Source organism: Myxine glutinosa, chromosome 2 (assembly GCF_964187855.1).
Source record: "Myxine glutinosa chromosome 2, kmMyxGlut1.1, whole genome shotgun sequence".
NCBI lineage: Eukaryota > Metazoa > Chordata > Myxini > Myxiniformes > Myxinidae > Myxine > Myxine glutinosa.
The window spans coordinates 215,201,565-215,223,171 of record NC_136262.1 but is presented as its reverse complement, the minus strand read 5'-3'; the positions used below and the strand labels follow the sequence as shown (position 1 = coordinate 215,223,171).

General features: G+C 47.8%; 2 protein-coding genes across 2 annotated transcripts in view; one reads left to right on the top strand and one right to left on the bottom strand.

Annotated features, from left to right (window-relative positions):
* IGFBP7 (insulin like growth factor binding protein 7) overlaps nt 1-21,607 on the top strand; it is a 73,242-nt gene that overhangs the window by 12,327 nt on the left and 39,308 nt on the right. Inside the window, exon 2 of the mRNA XM_078772695.1 lies at nt 19,380-19,647. Within this exon, the coding sequence (XP_078628821.1) occupies nt 19,380-19,647 (268 nt within the window). The remainder of the gene's footprint in view (nt 1-19,379; nt 19,648-21,607) is intronic.
* LOC137420859 (general transcription factor II-I repeat domain-containing protein 2-like) overlaps nt 1-21,607 on the bottom strand; it is a 79,515-nt gene that overhangs the window by 32,286 nt on the left and 25,622 nt on the right. The gene's annotated exons all lie outside the window — the stretch shown is intronic.

The following is a 21,607-nucleotide window of genomic DNA, read 5'->3' as shown; positions in this document are numbered from 1 at the left end:
AAAAGTCCGGAAAACTGTTCTTTGCGTGACGGACTGACAGACTGACAGACTGACAGACTGACAGACGGAGGGACGGAGTGCAAACCTATAGTCCCCTCCGGTGTACACCGGTAGGGGACTAATAAGCACGCAAGGTCACTCCGTGGAGCAGCCTGCACGTATTGCACTGTGTGAATTTTATAATTACCAACTCACGGTCTGCGGTAACTCGGCTAAAAATTATCCAATTTGCACCAAATAAAGTTTATGAATGGTTGCACAGACCCCTACTTCTCACTAAAAGTGGAAACAGAATGTAAATCGGAGTTAAAATAAGCCCGCAAGGTCGCTTCGTGGAGCGGCCTGCATGTATTCAACTATGGGTGAATTATATAATTACCAACTCACGGTCTGAGGTAACTCGGCTAAAAATTATCCGATTTGCACCAAATAAAGTTTATGAAAGGTTGCACAGACGCCTACTTCTCACTAAAAGGGGAAAAATAATGTAAATCGGAGTTAAAATAAGCCCGCAAGGTCGCTCCGTGGAGCAGCCTGCACGTATTGCACTATGTGTGAATTATATAATTAACAACTCACGCTCTGAGGTAACTCGGCTAAAAATTATCCGATTTGCACCAAATAAAGTTTATGAATGGTTGCACAGACCCCTACTTCTCACTAAAAGTGGAAACAGAATGTAAATTGGAGTTAAAACAAGGAATATTGACAGCTTTGACTTACGCACTCCAAATTATAGTCCGGAAAACTGTTGGGGAAATTACCAAAGTTCAAAGTGCCATAACTTTGCCAAAAATGATCGAAACATCGTGAAGTTCGAACTGTAACTCATCATGAGGAAACAATGTACCAAGCTTGAAATCATTGGCATTAAGAGTTTAGAAAAAAAGTCCGGAAAACTGTTCTTTGCATGACGGACTGACAGACTGACAGACGGAGGGACGGAGTGCAAACCTATAGTCCCCTCCGGTGTACACCGGTAGGGGACTAATAAAATCAGAGGCAGTGTCTTCAGGTGGTGCTGCATTGTAGAGCATGCCATCCTTTGCGAAGTTAATTTGGTTCTTCATTGCGTACCTTGAGGATACCCTAGTATTATACACAAGTGAAATCCTTTGAAAATGCATCCGTGGAAAACTACCACAATGGGTTGAGTGTTGTTTAACCTCATTAGGTTGTTTTTGTTCACTCAATGATGCTTCCAGTAGAAAATCAGATTTTTATTAGAAAATCCGTTTTATTGGTTCAGATATCTTTACCTGGCAGATTTTACAGGATGTAAGAGTTGATATGAAGAGTTGAGGTGATGCCATCATGAATGGCAGCATCTTATAACATCTAATGTATAAAAATAAGATTTTTTTATGAATCGGTATTGCCTGAAAATCGCTTCGCGTGGAGAACTCCTCGATTCCAAAAATGATGGGATCTCTACTGCAGGGCATTAGAAAAGGCAGGACATCCATGCATCCATCCATGCATGCATCCATCCATCCATCAATTCATCCATCCTTCCATGCATGCATCCATCCATGCATCAATGCATCCATCCATGAATCCATGCATCCATCCTTCCATGCATGCATCCATCCATGCATCCATCCATCCATCAATTCATCCATCCATCCATCCTTCCATGCATGCATCCATCCATGCATCAATGCATCCATCCATGAATCCATGCATCCATCCTTCCATGCATGCATCCATGCATCCATGCATCAATGCATCCATCCATGTATCTATGAATTCATCCATCCATCCATGCATCCAACCACCCATGCATCCACCCATCCATCTATCCATGCATCCATCCATCTATCCATCCATGCATCCATCCATCCATCAATGCATCCATGCATCCATCCATCCATCTATCCATGCATCCATCCATCTATCCATCCATGCATCCATCCATGCATCCATCCATCAATGCATCCATGCATCCATCCATCCATGCATCCATCCATGCATCAATGAATCCATCCATGCATCCATCCATCCATGCAGGCATCCATGCATCCATGGAGCATCTATCAGGTGGTTAATAAGATCACACACGCTCGCAGTGATTTAACTATGGCTTCGAGCAGTGTCAGTAATACCGACGCTTATGATACGGCATTACGTCACTATTACGTGTGTCCCACCACCTCCTGCACAATCTTGGTCACAGTTGTAGCCATGACCTATTACACACCACCTGCTGCTGTTCAGACAATGCCAGCTGACTGGCGAAAAAGGTGGGAGCGATGCCCCGTTGGAGGCATGGAATACCCAAATAATGAAACGACATTGAGCAGCTTTCTTAAATTTACACCCAATGCTTATATTAATCTACCATATAAAACACAATGTGTGTGTGTGTGTGTGTGTGTGTGTATATGTGTGTGTGTGTCTGTCCCCCTTCATAAGGCTAGGTTTTAAAGGCTTTGAGTAGTGCTTCAGGAGGGATTTCAGTGGGGGGGGGGGGGGGGGGGGGGGTAAGGTTTAAGGGGCAATCTTTGAACACGACTATGTTCACCGGTTAAAAGACCTAAAAGACTCTGAGGAACCAAAAGACCCTAAGGACATGGAAGACCCCAAAGACCCAATGGACCCCACACACTCAAAATACCCCAAAGACCCAAAATAGCCGAAGAACCAAAAGACCCTGAAGATCCAATGGACCCCAAACACCCAAAATACCTCAAAGACCCTGAAGACCGAGTGGACCCCAAACACCGAAAATACCTCGAAGACCCTGAGGTCCAAATAGACACCGAGGATCCAAAAGACCCAAACAACCCAAGGACCCAAATGACCCTGAAGACCCAATGGGACCCAAACACCCAATATACCCTGAAGACCCAAAAGACCCTGAAGACCATTAAAGATCGAAAATACCCCAAAGACCCCAACACCCTTAAAGACCCAAAAGACCCTGTAGACCCAAAATTCCCCAAATACCCAAAAAACTGAAACGACCCAAAATATCACAAAGACCCAAAATACCCTGAAGACCCTTGAAGACCCCGAGGACACAGTGGACCCCAAATACCAAAATTATCCCTAAGACCCAGAATGCCCCAAAGACTCTTAACTACCCTGAAGACCCAAAAGACGCCAAGAACACCAAGGACCCAAAAGACACCCAGGACCCAAAAGATCCCGAGGACACAAAAGACCCAAATGACCCAGAGGACCAAAAATACCCAAAAGAAGAGGAATTACATCTCTTAAAATTGGAACTGTAGACAATGGCTTGAAAATCGAGCCTCAAGGTCGGTATACAGAAGCGTAAAAAAAAAAATATATACAAGGCGCAGGGAGGTGAAATTCGCTGCACATAATGTGCAACACGTGCAGATTAAAATAAGTGTTAATTTACATCCGCATGATGTGTAATAAATAAATAAGATATAAGCTCAGATTGCGTCTACCACACTCTATTCGTGACATCTGGATCACGTGGTCAGGCCTGCCTTATGTATTTTGTCGTCTGAGTCAGAAGCACCCTTTATGATTTCTTGTACACTGACCATGAGGCTCGGTTTGCAAGCCACCATCTACAATTCCAATGTCAGAGACATAATTACTCTTCTTTTGGGTCTTCAGAGTCCTAAGGGTCTTTTGGGTCCTCTGGTTAATTTGGGTATTTTGGGTGCTCAAGCTCTTTTGCATCATTGGGATCTTCTGGTCCATTTGGGTCTTTGGGGTATTTTATGTCACTTGAGTCCTTTGGGTCCTCTGCATCTTTGGGGTCCTCAGGTCTTTTCAGTCATCTAGGTATTTTGGGTCTTTGGAGGTAATTTGGGTCTTTGGATTCCACTGAGTCCTCAGGGTCTTTAAGGGTCTTTTGGATTGTTTGGTTCTGTGGGGTCATTATGGGTCTTTGTGGTATTTTGTGTTTTCAGGGACTTTTTGGTCTTCTGGGTCTTTTCAATTTTTTGGGGGTCTTTGGGATATTTTGGATCTCTGGGGTCTTTTGGGTTTTTGGGTCTTTTTGGTCTTTGGCGTCTTTCCAGTCTTCTGGGTCTTTAAGGGTCTTTGAGATATTTTGGGTCATTGAGGTATTTAAGGGTCTTCTGGGTCTTTTGGATCTTTGGGGTATTTAAGGATCTTTAGGGTCTTTTGGGTATTTAAGGGTCTTAGGGTCTTTTCAGTGTTTTTGGTATTTGGGGTCTTTATGGGTTTTTAAGGGTCTTGGGGTATTTTGGGTATTTTGGGTCTTCTGGATATTTAAGGGTCATTGGTGTTTTTTGGGGTCTTTGGGGTCTTTTGAGTGTTCGTGGTCTTTTGGGTATTTAAGGGTCTTTGAGGGTCTTTTGCATCTACAGTCATGTGAAAAAGTAAATACACCCCATGTAAAGTTTTGACTTTTTCAACATATTTCAACATACAGCTATTTGATCTTCATTTCAACAATATTGATAGATAAAGGTGATATAATATAACAAATATCATGAAACATTTACATTTTGTAGTCCATTGTATAATTTAAATAAACATAAATGCAAATTTCGCAAGTGGAAAAAGTAAGTACACCCCTACATTTATCACTACTTCAAATACCTAAAATTAGAATCAGGTGCAGCAGCTCAGGTGCAAATGATTAGAACATCGTTAGAGAGGATCTTGGAGGAACCTGTCTTATTTAAACCTCAGACGTTTAGTTTGGTTTACTCTTTGTTGTTGAAGTGTGCGACGTCACCATGCCTAGATCAAAAGAGCTCTCTGAGGCCTTCAGAAAGAAGGTTGTAGATGCCTACGAGTCTGGGAAGGGATTTAAAAAGATCTCCAAACAATTTGAAATTAATCATTTGACTGTCCGGAAGATCATATCCAAGTGGAGAAGATTCCAAACTGCCAACTTGTTCAGGCCAGGCCGCCCCAGCAAGTTCAGCATGAGAGCAGACCGCAAGATGCTGAAATATGTCTCTAAGAACCCCAGAATGTCATCACGGGACCGACAGGGAGCTCTTGCCACTGTTGATGTCAAAGTGCACGAGTCTACCATTAGAAAGAGGCTGCCCAAATTTGATCTACATGGGAGGTGTGCCAGGAGGAAACCTTTGCTGTCCAGAAAGAACATCAGGGCAAGACTAAAGTTTGTCAATGAACACCTAGGCAAAGACCAGCACTTCTGGAACAATGTGCTCTGGACAGATAAGTCAAAGGTAGAGCTATTTGGCCACAGTACCAGAAGACATGTTTGGCGAAAACCAAAGACAGCATTTGACCATAAGAACCTGATACCAACTGTTAAGCATGGTGGTGGAAATATTATGGTTTGGGGCAGCTTTGCTGCATCAGGGCCTGCGCAGCTCACCATCATAGAATCCACTATGAATTCTTCATTGTACCAGACGGTGCTTGAGGATAATATGTGAGGCCATTTGTCGGAAAGTTGAAGCTCAACCGACGGTGGACCTTGCAACATGGCAATGACCCCTAAACATACCAGTAAATCCACCAAGAAATGGCTGAAAAGAAAGAAATGGAGGGTTCTGGAATGGCCAAGTCAAAGCCCGGATCTAATACCATCGAGATGTTGTGGGGGGGGGAGCGGGGGGGGGGGGGGGGTTGAAACGAGCTGTGCGTGCAAGAAACCCCTCAAACATCGCACAGCTGAAAGAATTCTGCATGGAGGAGTCGGCAAAAATTTCTCCCAGTCGATGTCAGAGACTGGTAGACAGTTATAAGAAATGCCTACTTGAGGTTGTTTCTGCCAAAGGGGGCAATACCACCTATTAGAGCCAAGGGTGTACTTACTTTTTCCACATGCGAAATTTGCATTTATGTTTATTTAAATTATACAATGGACTACAAAATGTAAATGTTTCATGATATTTGTTATATTATATCACTTTTATCTATCAATATTGTTGAAATGAAGATCAAATAGCTGTATGTTGAAATATGTTGAAAAAGTCAAAACTTTACATGGGGTGTACTTACTTTATCACGTGACTGTATGTGGTATTTTGGGTCTTTAATGGTATTTTGGTGTATTTTGGGTCTTTGGGGTCTTTCTGGGTCTTTGGGGAATTTAGGGTCTTCAGTGTCTTTTGGGTTTTTTTTTTTTTTATATCCCTGGTGTTGGGCTAGCGGCTAGGGTGCCGGCTTAGGATCCTAGGATCCTGGGTTCGAATCTCGGTCGATCGCCGAATTAATGCCAGGGGGGTTGACTCAGCCTGTCATCCATTCCGAGGTCGGCTAATTGAGTACCAGTTCACTGGTAATTCCCTGTTTGTCGTTGAAGGCGGCAAAAAGGGTTGGCGTCAGGAAGGGCATCCGGCCGTAAAACATTGCTTCAAAAAGGGGACCAAAAAACAACAACTACCACGGTCCCCGAAAAGGCCAACCCCCGCTTTGCGGGGAAAAATGGCCTCTAAACGGTGGTTAGTGTCTTTTGGGTTTTTGTGGTCTTTTGGGTATTTAAGAGTCTTTGGGGTATTTTGGGTCTTCGGTGTATTTTAGGTGTTTTGGGTCAATTGGGTTTTCAAAGGCTTTTCTGTCTTTTGGGCTTTTGGGGACTTCTGGGTCTTCATGGTCTTTTGTGTGTTTAACAGTCTACATGGTATTTTGGGTCCATGGGTATTTTGGGTATTTAGGGTATACTTGGTATTTGGGGTCTTCTGGGTCATTGAGGTCTTAGGGTCTTACCAAAATTTTGGGTATTTGGGGTCCATTTTGGTCTTTAGTGTCTTTTGGGTCTTCGGGGTATTTTGGATTTTCAGAGTCCTTGGGGATCTTCTGAGTCATTGGGGTCTTTCAGGTCCTCTTTGTCATTTAGGTCCTTGGGGTTGTTTTGGTCTTATGGATCCTCAGGGTCTTTTGGGTCTTTGTGTCTTTGGGGTCCATTGGGTCTTCAGGGTCTTTTCAGTCTTTTGGGTCTTTGGGGTCCTTTGGGTCTTTGGGGTATTTTGGGTATTCTGAGTCCTTGGGGTCGTTTGAGTCATTGGGGTCTTTTGGGTCCTCTTTGTCATTTGTGTCCTTGGGGTTATTTGCGTCTTTTGGATCCATGGGGTATTTTGGGTCTTCAGGGTGTTTTGGGTCTTTGGGGTCCATTGGGTCTTCAGGGTCTTTGGGGTCCTTTGGGTCTTTAGGGTATTTTGGGTCTTCAAAGTCTTTAGAGTCTTCTAGGTCTTCATTATCTTTTGTCTTTAACAGCCTACAGGGTATTTTGGGTCTTCGGGTATTTTGGGTGTTTGGGGTCCATTGGGTCTTCGGGGTCTTCTGGGTCATTGAGGTCTTTTGGGTCTTTGGGTCTTACCAAAATGTTGGGTATTTGGGGTCCATTGGGTCTTCAGGGTCTTTTCAGTATTTTGGGTCTTTGGTGTATTTTGGGTCTTTGGGGTATTTTGGGTGTTTAGGGTATTTTGGGTGTTTAGGGTTCATTGGGTCTTTTTGGTCTTTTTGGGTCTTTGGGGTATTTTGGATCATCTGAGTCCTGGGGTCTTTTGGGTCCTTTTTGTCATTTGTGTCCTTGGGGTTGTTTGGGTATTTTGGATCCTCTTGGTCTTTTGGGTCTTCAGGGTCTTTTGGGTATTTGGGGTCCATTGGATCTTCAGGGTCTTTTAACCGGTGGACACAGTCGTGTTCAAAGATTGCTCCTTAAACCCCCTCCCACCTCCCACTCAAATCCATCTGAAAGCATTACTCAACCCCTTTAAAACCTAGCCTTATGAAGAGAGACAGACAAACACACACACACTGTGTTTTATATGGTACTAGCAGAAGTACCCGGCATTGCCCCGGGCGGGGGAGGGGAGGGAAGGGGGAAGGGGAGGGGAACAGGGGGGAGGGGGGGGGAGGGGGAGGGGAGGGGGGGGGGAGGGGTGGGGGAGGGGGAGGGGAGGGGGGAGGGGGGAGGGAAGGGGGGGAACGGGGAGAGGGGGAGGGGGAGGGGAGGGGAGGGGAACGGGGAGAGGGGGGAGGGGGAGGGGGAGGGGGAGGGGGAGGGATGGGAGGGGGAGAGGAGTGGGAGGGTGGGGGGAGGGAGGAGTGGGAGGGTGGGGGGAGGGGGAGGTGGAGGGGGAGGTCGAGGGGGTGGGGGAGGTGGAGGGGGTGGGGGAGGTGGAGGGGGTGGGGGAGGTGGAGGGCGAGGGGAGGGGGGAGGGGGAGAGGGGTGGGGAAGGGGTAGGGGGGAAAAGAAGGGGTAGGGGGGAAAGGGAGGAGCATGGGGGAAAGGGAGGGGGATGGGGAAGGGGTAGGGTAGGGCAGAAATGAAGGGGTAGGGGGGAAAGGGAGGGGCATGGGGGAAAGGGAGGGGGAGGGGAGGGGAAATGGAAGGGGGAGGGGGAGGGGGGAAAGGGAGGGGGAGCGGGAGGGAGGGGGAGGAGGGGAGGGGGGAGGGGGCGAGGGGGAGTGGGGGAGGGGGGAGGGGAAGGGGTAGGACAGAAAGGAAGGGGTAGGGGGGAAAGGGAGGAGCATGGGGGAAAGGGACGGGGATGGGGAAGGGGTAGGGCAGAAATGAAGGGGTAGGGGGGAAAGGGAGGGGCATGGGGGAAAGGGAGGGGGAGGGGAGGGGAAAGGGAAGGGGGGAAGGGGAGAGGGTAGGGTGGAGGGGGAAGGGAGGGGGAAGGGTAGGGGGAGGGGGAGGGGGGAAAGGGAGGGGGAGGAGGGAAGGGGAGGGGAGGGATATAGATGGTTACTGGCAATTGATCACATCCAGAAATGATGTAATCCACACAATTTATGTACTTTACATCTATCTATCTATAATTCCAGCAATCTCTGTGTGTCTGTCTGTGTGTCTGTGTGTCTGTGTGTCTGTGTGTCTGTGTGTTTGTCTGTGACCGCTGTTTCTCGACAACCACGGGTCCGATATACTTGAAACTTGCCAGGTATATTGCTGGGGACCCGAGGATGTGCCTTTTCAAGGTTTGTAATTAATCGGACAAGTACCTACCGAGCTATGTCCAAAAAACGCTTCAACCAATCAGAGAGCAGCGAGCTATCACGTGTGCCGAACCGTTAATGCAATGCAAGCGTTAATGCGTTAATGCAAGGCTTTTCTTTTTTTCCCTCTTCTCTTTCTACTTTTCCTTGCGATTAAATTGCAAACAGCCAAAATACGTTGGCGCTAATTGAATAATTGGCCATTAACACTAAAATAATCGTAACTGCGATATGCCAACTTCCGGACAGTGCAGCCTTCCATGTTGTTGTTGTTTGCAGCAGCTGTTTGCAGCAAGGCAAGGCTTTTCTTTTTTTCCCTCTTCTCTTTCTACTTTTCCTTGCGATTAAATTGCAAAAAGCCAAAATACGTTGGCGATAATTGAATAAATGGGCATTAATAGATAGATAGATAGATATGCGATATGCGAACTTCCGGACAGTGTGCGCGTTACGAGCTGACCGCCATTACGGTACGTAATTCGATTTCTTATGTGCATTATTTCTCCCAATTCAGTCAGAGCGAAGGGCGGAAGCGAAGAGCGTTGTTATTTTTTGTTTACGGGCGTACGGGCGGGGTAGAGCGTACGGGTAGCGTTTTTTTTTTTTTTTGGGCAAGGAACGGGCACCCACGTACGGGCAATGCCCTAGTAACGTTAATAGGAATACATGGCCGTGTAGATGGGAAATACAGTTTGTTTGAAATAAATCACAAATATCAGATGAAAGTGAAAAAAAACCTATGTGGTGTGAATGGCAATGTTCCTCGCTGAAATGTGAAAAAACTGAATTACGTGCGAACGCATAACTGTGAGATTATGGCGGCAAAGTTGGAACATCACGTGATCCTAGCAGAAGTACCCGGCATTGCTGGGTGGGTGAGGGGAGACCCGTACATTCCCAACCCGGACATTCGCCCTCTCGACTCAAGCTCGTATTCGATTCGTATTCGAAATCGAAAGGGGAAAGGGGAAATCCTTTGTATTCGAATTCGTAAACACGAAATATAATTTAATTCATATCGCACAAAATCGACACAAAACACGGTTGCATAAAGTTGAAAAACGCAATGGCTTTTCTCCCTGAATCACGTGCAAACGTGTGACGTGTGACGGGATGGAACATCACGTGATCGCTCTGAGCGAATCAGCGAGCTGCTCGCACTGGTTGAGATTAGCGGGTACTTCGCTGAAATGAGCTGAGGTAAATATGAATAAAAAATATGTATCGTCAAAAATTTTGACTTTGGCCATGTTCGTCCCAGGCTCAATGGCCATGTCTATGTCAAATATCAAGCACGTGAGCCTCTCCGTTTCGGAGTCTATCGGTAACATTACACAAACACACAAACTGTGTTTTATATATACAGTATTGTTATGAATTTGGTAGAGCAATATCTAGAGCTAGGTAGATCTGAATAGGTAGGTATTCGGCTGTCGTGACAGGGACTCTACATGTAATAAGTTCTTGATGTTTAGGCGTTTGTCGGGGTAAGATGTATGATTGTGGATCTACCTGGAGGTCCGAGTGTTAAATAGTGAGGGATTAAAGGTAACGCCCCTGTGAGTCTCACATGGTAGTCAAACCTCTGTCCATTATGGCACTGCAAACCACATAAACATTAGTTAGGTCCTTAGCGCAACATTAAATAATTCCCTTTCCCTGACATTGACTTCGTAATAAATAGACAGGAAACCAGGCCAAAAACACCGCCACGGCTGGCCGCCGCCGTTCGCACCTCAAAGGCCTACCAACCTCGCTGGCACGTGTTACAAAACGACCGCGGGGGGGGGGGGGGGGGGGTCGCGGACGGGAGATGTCAGGAGTCGCATGCCGCAGAGGGCGTGACCTGGGCGAGTTGGGAGGCTGTGATTGGCTGAGGAGTGCGCCAATGTGACGTCATCGGCCACCAATATATGCGATGGTCGAACGCCAGGGAAGCCCAGAGTTGAGGGAGTTGAGTTCGTGGCAGTCCAGTTGATTTCGTGGCAGTCCAGAGAGTACACAGGGAGTTCGTTGGAGCACACAGTCGACGCGGAGACACAGTTAGTGGAAAAAGCTCCCCGAAGACAGTTGGTGGAAAAGCTCCCCGAAGGCAGTTGGTGGAGAGTTCGTTAGAACACCAAGCACACAGAGCACGCGGCAGTTCGCAGCAGTTCGTTGCAAGTCGAGCCCTCCGTTGAACCATTGGTGCACGGGCCTTGTGGAGATCGTCCTCGTGTGAAGCTGCTGGCCACGCGTCGGACGCGTGGTGCTTGGAGCGGGGCCTCGTAGAGCTTGGAGCGAAGGACCTGGTGGTGTGCGATCGGGCCAAAAGGAGCGGTGTGGACGGCCGCCACCAAGACAACCAAAAGACAGATAAGCAGCATCCGCGTACATTTGAACGACGTGACGTGTTATTTTTGTATTCATAATCTCCCTCGTATCGTGTTTGCTGTCAGTCGTGTGGGGACGTCCCGATTTAGAGTTATTAGATTTACCGGCGCGGCTTTTTCACTGTCTTTACTTTTCAATAATAAATCCTTGTATTATTTTCTGTATATATCTGAACGCAGTTTTCCTGGGTGTTTGATTTTAATAGGTAAGGTTGCGGAGCCTTCACTGTGTCCCGCCATTCCACGCGTTTGTGTTGAACTTGAGTCCGCCATTGAGTGTTCGCCTCGGGAGTTAAAGTCTCGCAAATCGGCCATCCGTAACTGTGGTGTTAATCACGGTTGCGTAACAAGTGGTGTCAGGAGTGTAGGATTTGAACCCGTCGGACAAATTTTTTTGTCCGCGGCGAGACATCGACACGGTCGGACAAATTTTTTTGTCCGCGGGGCGACATCGACACGGTCGGGCGTACATTGCGCCCGACGTTCGAACGCAAAATTGTTATAGTTGAGGCGGAGAAATTTGATAATCAATTGGGCAAACGGAGCGCGATATCGCGTCTTCGTCAAATTTAAATTGTGTTTCAGGAATTATTAAAATAAATACGCGCGCGGGGAACGACCTTCCGAAAAGCGGATGTCGGAGGTCGACGAAATGGAAGTACGCAGCGAGGCCTCCGTCAGCGTTGGGAGTGAGCCGGAAATAGGGGAATTAAATGTCGAGGTGAGCCTTGGAACCTCCCCCGTCCCGAGCACCAACTTATCCCCCTCCCCTACCGGGGAGTCGGGAACAAATGGGACGGCCCCGAGAGACGACCAGGCTTTAATGAAATTTTTAAAGGAATTAATTGATGCTCAGGGTGAGCGAAACCTTGCAGAAATTCGGGGAGACATGAACGCACAGAGTGAGCGAGCCAGTCGGGAATTGAATGAACAAATGAAGTCACAGGGGAAGGAATGTAGGGAAGGAATGAAGGGAATGAGTGATCGATTGGAGGAACAAATGGGACAAATGAAAAGTGGGTTGGAAAATAAAATGGAGTCCCAGGGGAAGGAATGGAGGAATGAAATAAAGGAAAGGAATGAACAATTGGAAGGAAAAATTGGGGAAATGGCACAGCAGCTGGGGGAACGAATTGATGGCATAGAAGGGAGAGTGCAAAACCAAATTACGGACAGACTGGGGAAATTTGAGGGTAAAGTAGAAACTCAAATGGGGGAGATGGAAAAAGCCATAGGGGTGGAAATTGAATTGAAACGGGAAGAATTAATGTCAAAAATAGAGGAGGGCGTGACGCAGGCTGTCCAAATGGGGGAAAAGTTGGAGGGTCAGATTGGTGCCACAAATGCTCGGATTGATAAAGCAAATGGGGACCTGGAAGGCTATCGGGGCCGGGTGGATGCCAGAATGCTACAGCAGAGTGAGGAATGGGGACTGCTCAACCGACAGGGGGGCAAATTGGCCGAGGAGGTGAGGGGGTTGGAAACCCGCATAAAAGAGCAGGAGCCAGGGTTAATTGAGAAAGGCCTGTGGGGGCCACTAATGGATAATGAAAGGGTGAGTGATTTTATGCAGGAGCGACTGGAGATCTGGGACAGTCCCATGGAGGTAGAGCTTGTTCAGGCCCAAAGGAGCCTGGGTGATGAGGTGAGTTGGTCCGAGGAGGTGGTTGGAATGACCGAGGGGACGCTCACTGTACACTGCTATTTGGAAACAGAGGCTCCAAAATTGGACAACCAGTTGGGGGAGTGTGTTGGCTCCGGGCTGGATTTGGATCTTGGAGGATCGGGAGATAGAGCTTCTGGAGATTTGGTCCCTGTAGGGAATTTGGATCAACTGCAGGGAGGGGCAGAACAACCGGTGGTAGAGGTTGTTCCCTGCAGCTGCGGTTTGGCAGTGGGAATGAAAATTTGTAAAAGAAAATTTAAGATAAAATTACAATGGGAAAGTGATTTGGAGCAGCCATGGTGGGGATTGGTCCCCGGGCTGCGGGATTTGGACATGGAGAGGTCATGGGGGATGGCCTCGGGCAAAAGTTGCCCCTTTCAAAATTTGGGTATGCCGGCCAGCTGGGGGGCTGTGATGGCGAGATTTGGACGTGGGGTCCAGCCTTGGGTGTCGAGGTACGACCTGGGTCCCACGGGGGGTCTGGTGGAGTGTGGCGTCCCTTGTCCATCGGGGCGCCGTCCGAGCTGGTGGCTCGGGCCGGCAGGGTCACCGGACCCTGGTGGGGGTTAAGACCTCCAGAGGGGTCCGAGGTGGTTTCTCAAGCCTGGGTTGGCATTTATTGAGGACCACTAGGGGGAGGTGTTGTGGGTCGCGCTTTGGTGGTGGCACTGCGGACGGCCAACTTGGGACTGATGTGGTGACCACCCGGCATGCGGCCTGGCACCCTCCTCCAGGGACTCTGGGACAACCAGCATGTGGTGACCTGGCATGGTGGTTGGTCTATGGACGCGGGTCAAACCGAATGGACGGGGATGGAGATAGCCTGCCGGACAACCATTGGGGCATCTGTGGAACGTGATGGTGTGAGTGACCTTCCACAGATGCTCCGTTATGATTTATGGACTCTCGGGTTGGGAAGAGAGCCATGGGGATGTGAGGAGATGTGTAACGAGCCGAGCATATGGGCCATGCTCGGCTGGCATGTGTATGGCAAAGCATCTTTCTTTGGTGAGGTTAGTAAAATGTGACAAATGGTTGGCATGGGTAATCTGTGGGTTAGATGGAAATTTAAGGGTGGATTTAGAAATGCCATGGTGGACACTGTACAGTGACGCCATTATTGATCCAGGTGTGTAGACCAAAGTGTTGGAGGCTGTGATGAAATTAATAGGGTAGCAAGACACAGCTTTCATCTGGTTGCGGGGGCAACTGTGCTGATATTTGGGACGCGGGATGATGGGGATGTAGTTGTGTAGCCTGAGGGTCAACTTGGTGCTGTGCGTGTCCGAGGTGTGTGGACCATGTCTTCTGGGTGGGTCTCCTGGTGGAGCATGGCTGTTGACTGGACCTTGGTGTGGTCAAGTGTGGGTGAGCACTGGGGGGCTGCAGTTCTGTAGTCGGACTGGGGGATGATGGGGAGGTGCAGGGGACGTGGCTGTAGGGATGCCACGCACTGCGACCGTGCCCCCCAGGGCCGAGGTTGTGTGTGCGGTAGTGTGTGTTTTGGCAGCAAGTGCTCACCACATTGGCCAGCTGGGGCTGCTGCAGCTGTGTTCCTCGCAGGGGGGCCGAAGGATGGATGGTGGGTCGCACCCTTATGGACGCTCATGGGCCATGTTGGCGTTTTGACTGCTCACCTTGTCCCGGTGACCCTTGCACGGTAGAGGTGCAGAGCTGTCGTGGCCACAGGTAGTTGTGTAGTGATGATCACCGTTGGATGCGGATCCACATACCTGCCAGTGTAGTGGGGACAAAAGAGAAATTTGGAAGTATTTGGTAGGCCCAATGTGAAATTTTGGAAATTAGGTGTGGTGGATGGCACTCTTGAACCTGACCAACCTGCAACTACCTGCACTTGAGGTGAGTGTTTTGAGGAGTACTGTCCCAGGCTTCAGGATTTGCTTTGGGAAATTGGGGACATGTAACTTGGAGTTGGGAGGTGAGTGCGAGTGATGACATGGCCGGTGAGGGGATGGAATGGGAGCCACACAGTGTCTTGTGGGTGGCGTATGTTTTGTGTTGTGGTTAGGTGTTTTGATGTGGTCGTGAGAGTGGAACCTGGAGAGTGAGTGATGATTATTGGAGATAATGAGGGGCGATAATTGTGCTTTTTGGAAATGTGCTAATGGAAATGTGTAAGGATTCAATGATTCGAACTGTGAATGGGATTTCACATTGGCAGGCCATGGCAAGCCTTGTAACACCTTTTACACCATCTATGAATTGTACTGAATTGTGCTGAGTTGTGTGGAGAATTGAATGGCAGCGGGGGAGGAAGTGTGTTTTGGGGTCTTGTGGGTGGGGAAGGTGTGTGTGTCCGCAGGTACAGAGCAAGCTCTGAGGAGCGATGCCTGCGGGCCCCCCTCTGCGGCAATTACCCCTGGCAGCCGGTGGTAACTGGAAATTGGAGCTCGTCGGTGGAGGGTCTGGTTGGGCGCCGCGGGGTGAGGAAGTCCCCCGGTGACCCGTGTTGCTGCGCGAAAGCAGGAGGCAAAGGAGCCTGGTGTGTGTGGAGACCCTCACCGGCGAGGTAACGGCGGAAAGGGGCTGTTGGGCTGTCATGGGGCCAAGAGGTAAAGGGGGGGGGGGCAATGAACTTGTAAGTCGGTTGACTTGTTTTTGGGACTGCGGGCACCACAGCCTGATGCGCCCCCACCATCTTTTTGTGCGGTACCTCCCCGCTGCCTAGTTGAGGAATGCACACACACGTGAATGACATCAATGCCATGGTCCTGCAGGGGGGTGTATTGAAGAAGAACCTTATTGATTTTTGAAATGCCTTGATGACCTATGGAATGAGAATGAGTGGTTAAGGGGTCTGTGTAGCATGAATGTGGGCGAAATCCACCGAGCCGTGTCACTCACCTGTAACATCTGGACAGGGCCCGTGGAAATTTAGGGGGATGCATTGGGGATGGCCCCGCAGGTAAGGTTGTGTCTTGTGGCATCCACCGGGGGACGCGGTCTGTAGACCGGGGTATGTACAAAGGTTAGAGTTTTGAGTTTGGAAAGATGGTTAGGTTTTGTGGTTAAGTTAGTGTTGTGTGTTGTTGTTTCCTCCCTCCACAGGAACAACGAAGAAAATGTACATGCTTGCATGATGGTTAAGGGGTTCAGCATGTTAAGGAAGTGTAGGTAGGTAGTCCGACTCACTTCCCACAGCCCTTCCTGATTTATTTCATAGGTTAATTAAGTGTGTGACAGTAAGTGTTAAGGCTGGAATGGTAGCGCCTGCGGTGAACCTTGCAGGAGCTACGGTTCCAGGGGGGGGGGCTGTGTTATGAATTTGGCAGAGCAATATCTAGAGCTAGGTAGATCTGAATAGGTAGGTATTCGGCTGTCGTGACAGGGACTCTACATGTAATAAGTTCTTGATGTTTAGGCGTTTGTCGGGGTAAGATGTATGATTGTGGATCTACCTGGAGGTCCGAGTGTTAAATAGTGAGGGATTAAAGGTAACGCCCCTGTGAGTCTCACCTGGTAGTCAAACCTCTGTCCATTATGGCACTGCAAACCACATAAACATTAGTTAGGTCCTTAGCGCAACATTAAATAATTCCCTTTCCCTGACATTGACTTCGTAATAAATAGACAGGAAACCAGGCCAAAAACACCGCCACGGCTGGCCGCCGCCGTTCGCACCTCAAAGGCCTACCAACCTCGCTGGCACGTGTTACAAAACGACCGCGGGGGGGGGGGGGGGTCGCGGACGGGAGATGTCAGGAGTCGCATGCCGCAGAGGGCGTGACCTGGGCGAGTTGGGAGGCTGTGATTGGCTGAGGAGTGCGCCAATGTGACGTCATCGGCCACCAATATATGCGACGGTCGAACGCCAGGGAAGCCCAGAGTTGAGGGAGTTGAGTTCGTGGCAGTCCAGTTGAGTTCGTGGCAGTCCAGTTGAGTTCGTGGCAGTCCAGTTGAGTTTGTGGCAGTCCAGTTGAGTTCGTGGCAGTCCAGTTGATTTCGTGGCAGTCCAGAGAGTACACAGGGAGTTCGTTGGAGCACACAGTCGACGCGGAGACACAGTTAGTGGAAAAAGCTCCCCGAAGACAGTTGGTGGAAAAGCTCCCCGAAGGCAGTTGGTGGAGAGTTCGTTAGAACACCAAGCACACAGAGCACGCGGCAGTTCGCAGCAGTTCGTTGCAAGTCGAGCCCTCCGTTGAACCATTGGTGCACGGGCCTTGTGGAGATCGTCCTCGTGTGAAGCTGCTGGCCACGCGTCGGACGCGTGGTGCTTGGAGCGGGGCCTCGTAGAGCTTGGAGCGAAGGACCTGGTGGTGTGCGATCGGGCCAAAAGGAGCGGTGTGGACGGCCGCCACCAAGACAACCAAAAGACAGATAAGCAGCATCCGCGTACATTTGAACGACGTGACGTGTTATTTTTGTATTCATAATCTCCCTCGTATCGTGTTTGCTGTCAGTCGTGTGGGGACATCCCGATTTAGAGTTATTAGATTTACCGGCGCGGCTTTTTCACTGTCTTTACTTTTCAATAATAAATCCTTGTATTATTTTCTGTATATATCTGAACGCAGTTTTCCTGGGTGTTTGATTTTAATAGGTAAGGTTGCGGAGCCTTCGCTGTGTCCCGCCATTCCACGCGTTTGTGTTGAACTTGAGTCCGCCATTGAGTGTTCGCCTCGGGAGTTAAAGTCTCGCAAATCGGCCATCCGTAACTGTGGTGTTAATCACGGTTGCGTAACAATATATAGATATATATTTATACAGTCACGTGAAAAAGTAAGTACACCCCTTGTAAAGTTTTGACTTTTTCAACATCTTTCAACATACAGCTATTTGATCTTCATTTCAACAATATTGATAGATAAAGGTGATATAATATAACAAATATCATGAAACATTTACATTTTGTAGTCCATTGTATAATTTAAATAAACATAAATGCAAATTTCGCATGTGGAAAAAGTAAGTACACCCTTGGCTCCAATAGGTGGTATTGCCCCCTTCGGCAGAAACAACCTCAAGTAGGCGTTTCTTATAACTGTCTACCAGTCTCTGACATCGACTGGGAGAAATTTTTGCCCACTCCTCCATGCAGAATTCTTTCAGCTGTGCGATGTTTGAGGGGTTTCTTGCATGCACAGCTCTTTTCAAATCCCCCCACAACATCTCGATGGGATTTAGATCCGGGCTTTGACTTGGCCATTCCAGAACCCTCCATTTCTTTCTTTTCATCCATTCCTTGGTGGATTTACTGGTATGTTTAGGGTCATTGTCATGTTGCATGGTCCACCTGCGGTTGAGCTTCAACTTTCCAACAGATGGCCTCACATTATCCTCAAGCACCGTCTGGTACAATGAAGAATTCATAGTGGATTATATGGTGGTGAGCTGCCCAGGCCCTGATGCAGCAAAGCTGCCCGAAAGCATAATATTTCCACCACCATGCTTAACAGTTGGTATCAGGTTCTTGTGGTCAAATGCTCTCTTTGGTTTTCGCCAAACATGTCTTCTGGTACTGTGGCCAAATAGCTCTACCTTTGACTCATCTGTCCAGAGCACATTGTTCCAGAAGTGCTGGTCTTTGCCTAGGTGTTCATTGGCAAACTTTAGCCTTGGCCTGATGTTCTTTCTGGACAGCAAAGGTTTCCTCCTGGCACACCTCCCATGTAGATCAAATTTGTGCAGCCTCTTTCTAATGGTAGACCCGTGCACTTTGACATCAACAGTGGCAAGAGCTACCTGTAGGTCCCGTGATGACATTCTGGGGTCCTTAGAGACTTCTTTCAGCATCTTGCGGTCTGCTCTCAGGCTGAACTTGCTGGGGCGGCCCGGCCTGAACAAGTGGGCAGTTGTTTGGAATCTTCTCCACTTGTAGATGATCTTCCGGACAGTCGAATGATTGATTTCAAATTGTTTGGAGATCTTTTTAAATCCCTTCCCAGACTCGTAGGCATCTATAACCTTTTTTCTGAAGGCCTCAGAGAGCTCTTTTGATCTAGGCATGGTGACGCCGCACACTTCAACAACAAAGAGCAAACCAAACTAAATGTCTGAGGTTTAAATAGGACAGGTTCCTCCAAGATCCTCTCGAACGATGTTCTAATCATTTGCACCTGAGCTGGTGCACCTGATTCTAATTTTAGGTATTTGAAGTAAGTAGTGATAAATGTAGGGATGTACTTACTTTTTCCACATGCGAAATTTGCATTTATGTTTATTTAAATTATACAATGGACTACAAAATGTAAATGTTTCATGATATTTGTTATATTATATCACCTTTATCTATCAATATTGTTGAAATGAAGATCAAATAGCTGTATGTTGAAATATGTTGAAAAAGTCAAAACTTTACATGGGGTGTACTTACTTTTTCACGAGACTGTTAGTTAGCAAAGTGATAAATTCCTTGGTCACAAAGGATTGTTGATGCTCATTTTGAAGCCTTCGATTCACCATTTGATCTTGACTTGTTTCTTGCTCCTCCACAGGTGTGCGCGCACGTCGAGGGCGAACCATGTGGTGGCCGTAATCGCAGGTATGGCCGTTGCGCTTCAGGTTACCAGTGCCGACGTCCAGAGCAAGAAGTTGATCAGAGACGTGTTAAGGGTGTGTGCACCTGCAAAGCCGCGTACCCCGTGTGTGGCTCAGATGGTGTGACGTACAGCACCACGTGCGAGCTTCTTGCCGCCAGTCACCGATCCGATGGTCAAGGTCACGGCACCATTCTGCAAGCCTCCAAGGGTTTCTGTGAGAAGGGTAAGCCTTTGTTGATTTTTAACAGTTATTATTTGTAAGACATAATTTCTTCTGAATCTCAAAGCGATCTAAGTTTTTATTCTCCCTTTTCTTATTCTTTCTCCAAGCCTGGTGTTGGCTTAGCGGTTAGGGTGCCGGCTTGGGATCCTAGGATCCTGGGTTCGAATCCCGGTCAATCGCAAACTTAACACTAGGGGGGTTGACTCAGCCTGTCATCCTTCTGAGGTTGGCAAATTGAGTACCAGTTCACTGGTAATTCCCTGTGTGTCGCAAGAGGCGACCAATAGGGTTGGTGGCAGGAAGGGCATCCGGCCATAAAACATTGCTTAAAAAATGGGACCACGGTGCCCGAAAAAGGCCAACCCCCGCTCTGCAGGGAAAAATGGCCTCTAAAGGTGGTCTCTTTCTTATTCTTTCTCCCCTTGGACATCTGGTCCAGTCTGATCTGAGATGATTCCCACTGATCTGCTACTACTACTACTTACTTAATGCCTCCAATTAATGCCGTGTGGTCAGGTCAGGAACCAGCTGACCATGTCTGACGTTCGACTGAAGGTGGCACAGGAATGTGGAATTTATTGGTTCATCGTTTCCCATTCGCCATTTTTTTGTGCGAGTCATTCACGAACCGGCTGGCAAGGTCTGACATTTGACTGAAGGTAGCCGGAATTTAGAATTTGTTCAGTGACAACTCACCCACTCTTTGCAAAATACTCTAACATCCACCACATTTCTAACGTTCATCAAGAACACATTCAGAGGCCATAACGTCCATCATCACCACATTGCCAGCAGCAGGTCTTCCAACATCCTTTAGTTGGACGGAGCCACACATCGATAGATCGTCCTGCAGGTGAAACACCAGGTGTCTGCTTCGAAGTTCAAACCCAGCTGAGATGGCTCAAAGGCGAGTGTTCCTACCTCTAGTCTAGGCTATGATATTTACACTCGTGATATTTACAACTTACTAAAGTCTCAAAGGCCTGCTTCAGTGCTTATACATCAGGAAGGGTCTTGATAATAATTGGAGGATTACCACCAAATACCGAAAAATTATAATTTAGCCAGAGTAACGGTCAAAAGATTACTCTTATTTAAGATACCAGTGGAAGTTTTAATGTTGTTAACATTTTAGACTTTAGACTTTAACATTTTAGACATTTAAAACTTTACTTAGCTCAGGTTGTGGAACTTGGCTTGCCTCGACAGTCATGGAACGATAAATGAAACGTCACTTCACCGATTCGGAATTTGACTCGAGTGCAAGTTTGTGTTGATCACATCAGATTAGCAGTACCTTTAGAACTCTGGTGGTTCTTGAGGTCCTGAGGGACTTTCAGGCAAAGTAAACATCAAGACGCATTCTCTAATCGGTTGTTATCCCCTTATGCGGGTTTTAGGAGGTGGGAGGAAATTGTCCCAGAACTCAACATTTCCACCTCCTCTTTTCGGTAAAGGATCGTTATTCATGAACCAGATTGTGAAACTTCATTCTCATAGCTTCTCATTTACCGTTAATCCCCCATGCTTCATGCGTAGCATACACTTTGCACTGAACGATGATTTCCTTCACCTCTAAGCTCCAGCTCTGTTCATTTAATCTTCTCCAATTTGTCTGGAACCTAGTAGTAGTTGGTTGTGAAACAGGTGACACCTTTTTGGGTTACAACTTTGGTCTCCAACAGTGTGCGGCCCATTGCGACAAGGAAAGGTGAGGAAAGAAGCGCAGAATGTCAGACAGGTGTATAATGGTCTTTGTGCTCATCCTGTAATTCTTTCCATCACTTACACTAATGAATTCCTGCCAAGTGTTCTTGCCCCAGCTTGAGCAGCCACTTGCACAAGGACATTTTCACAGGGCCTCCGTTTGTTTCTTGACAGACAAGCTAAATACACCACGGCATTCGGTTTGTCATGAGGTGTTTGAGAATGTCAAGTTAAATAAATATTTGCATCAGGT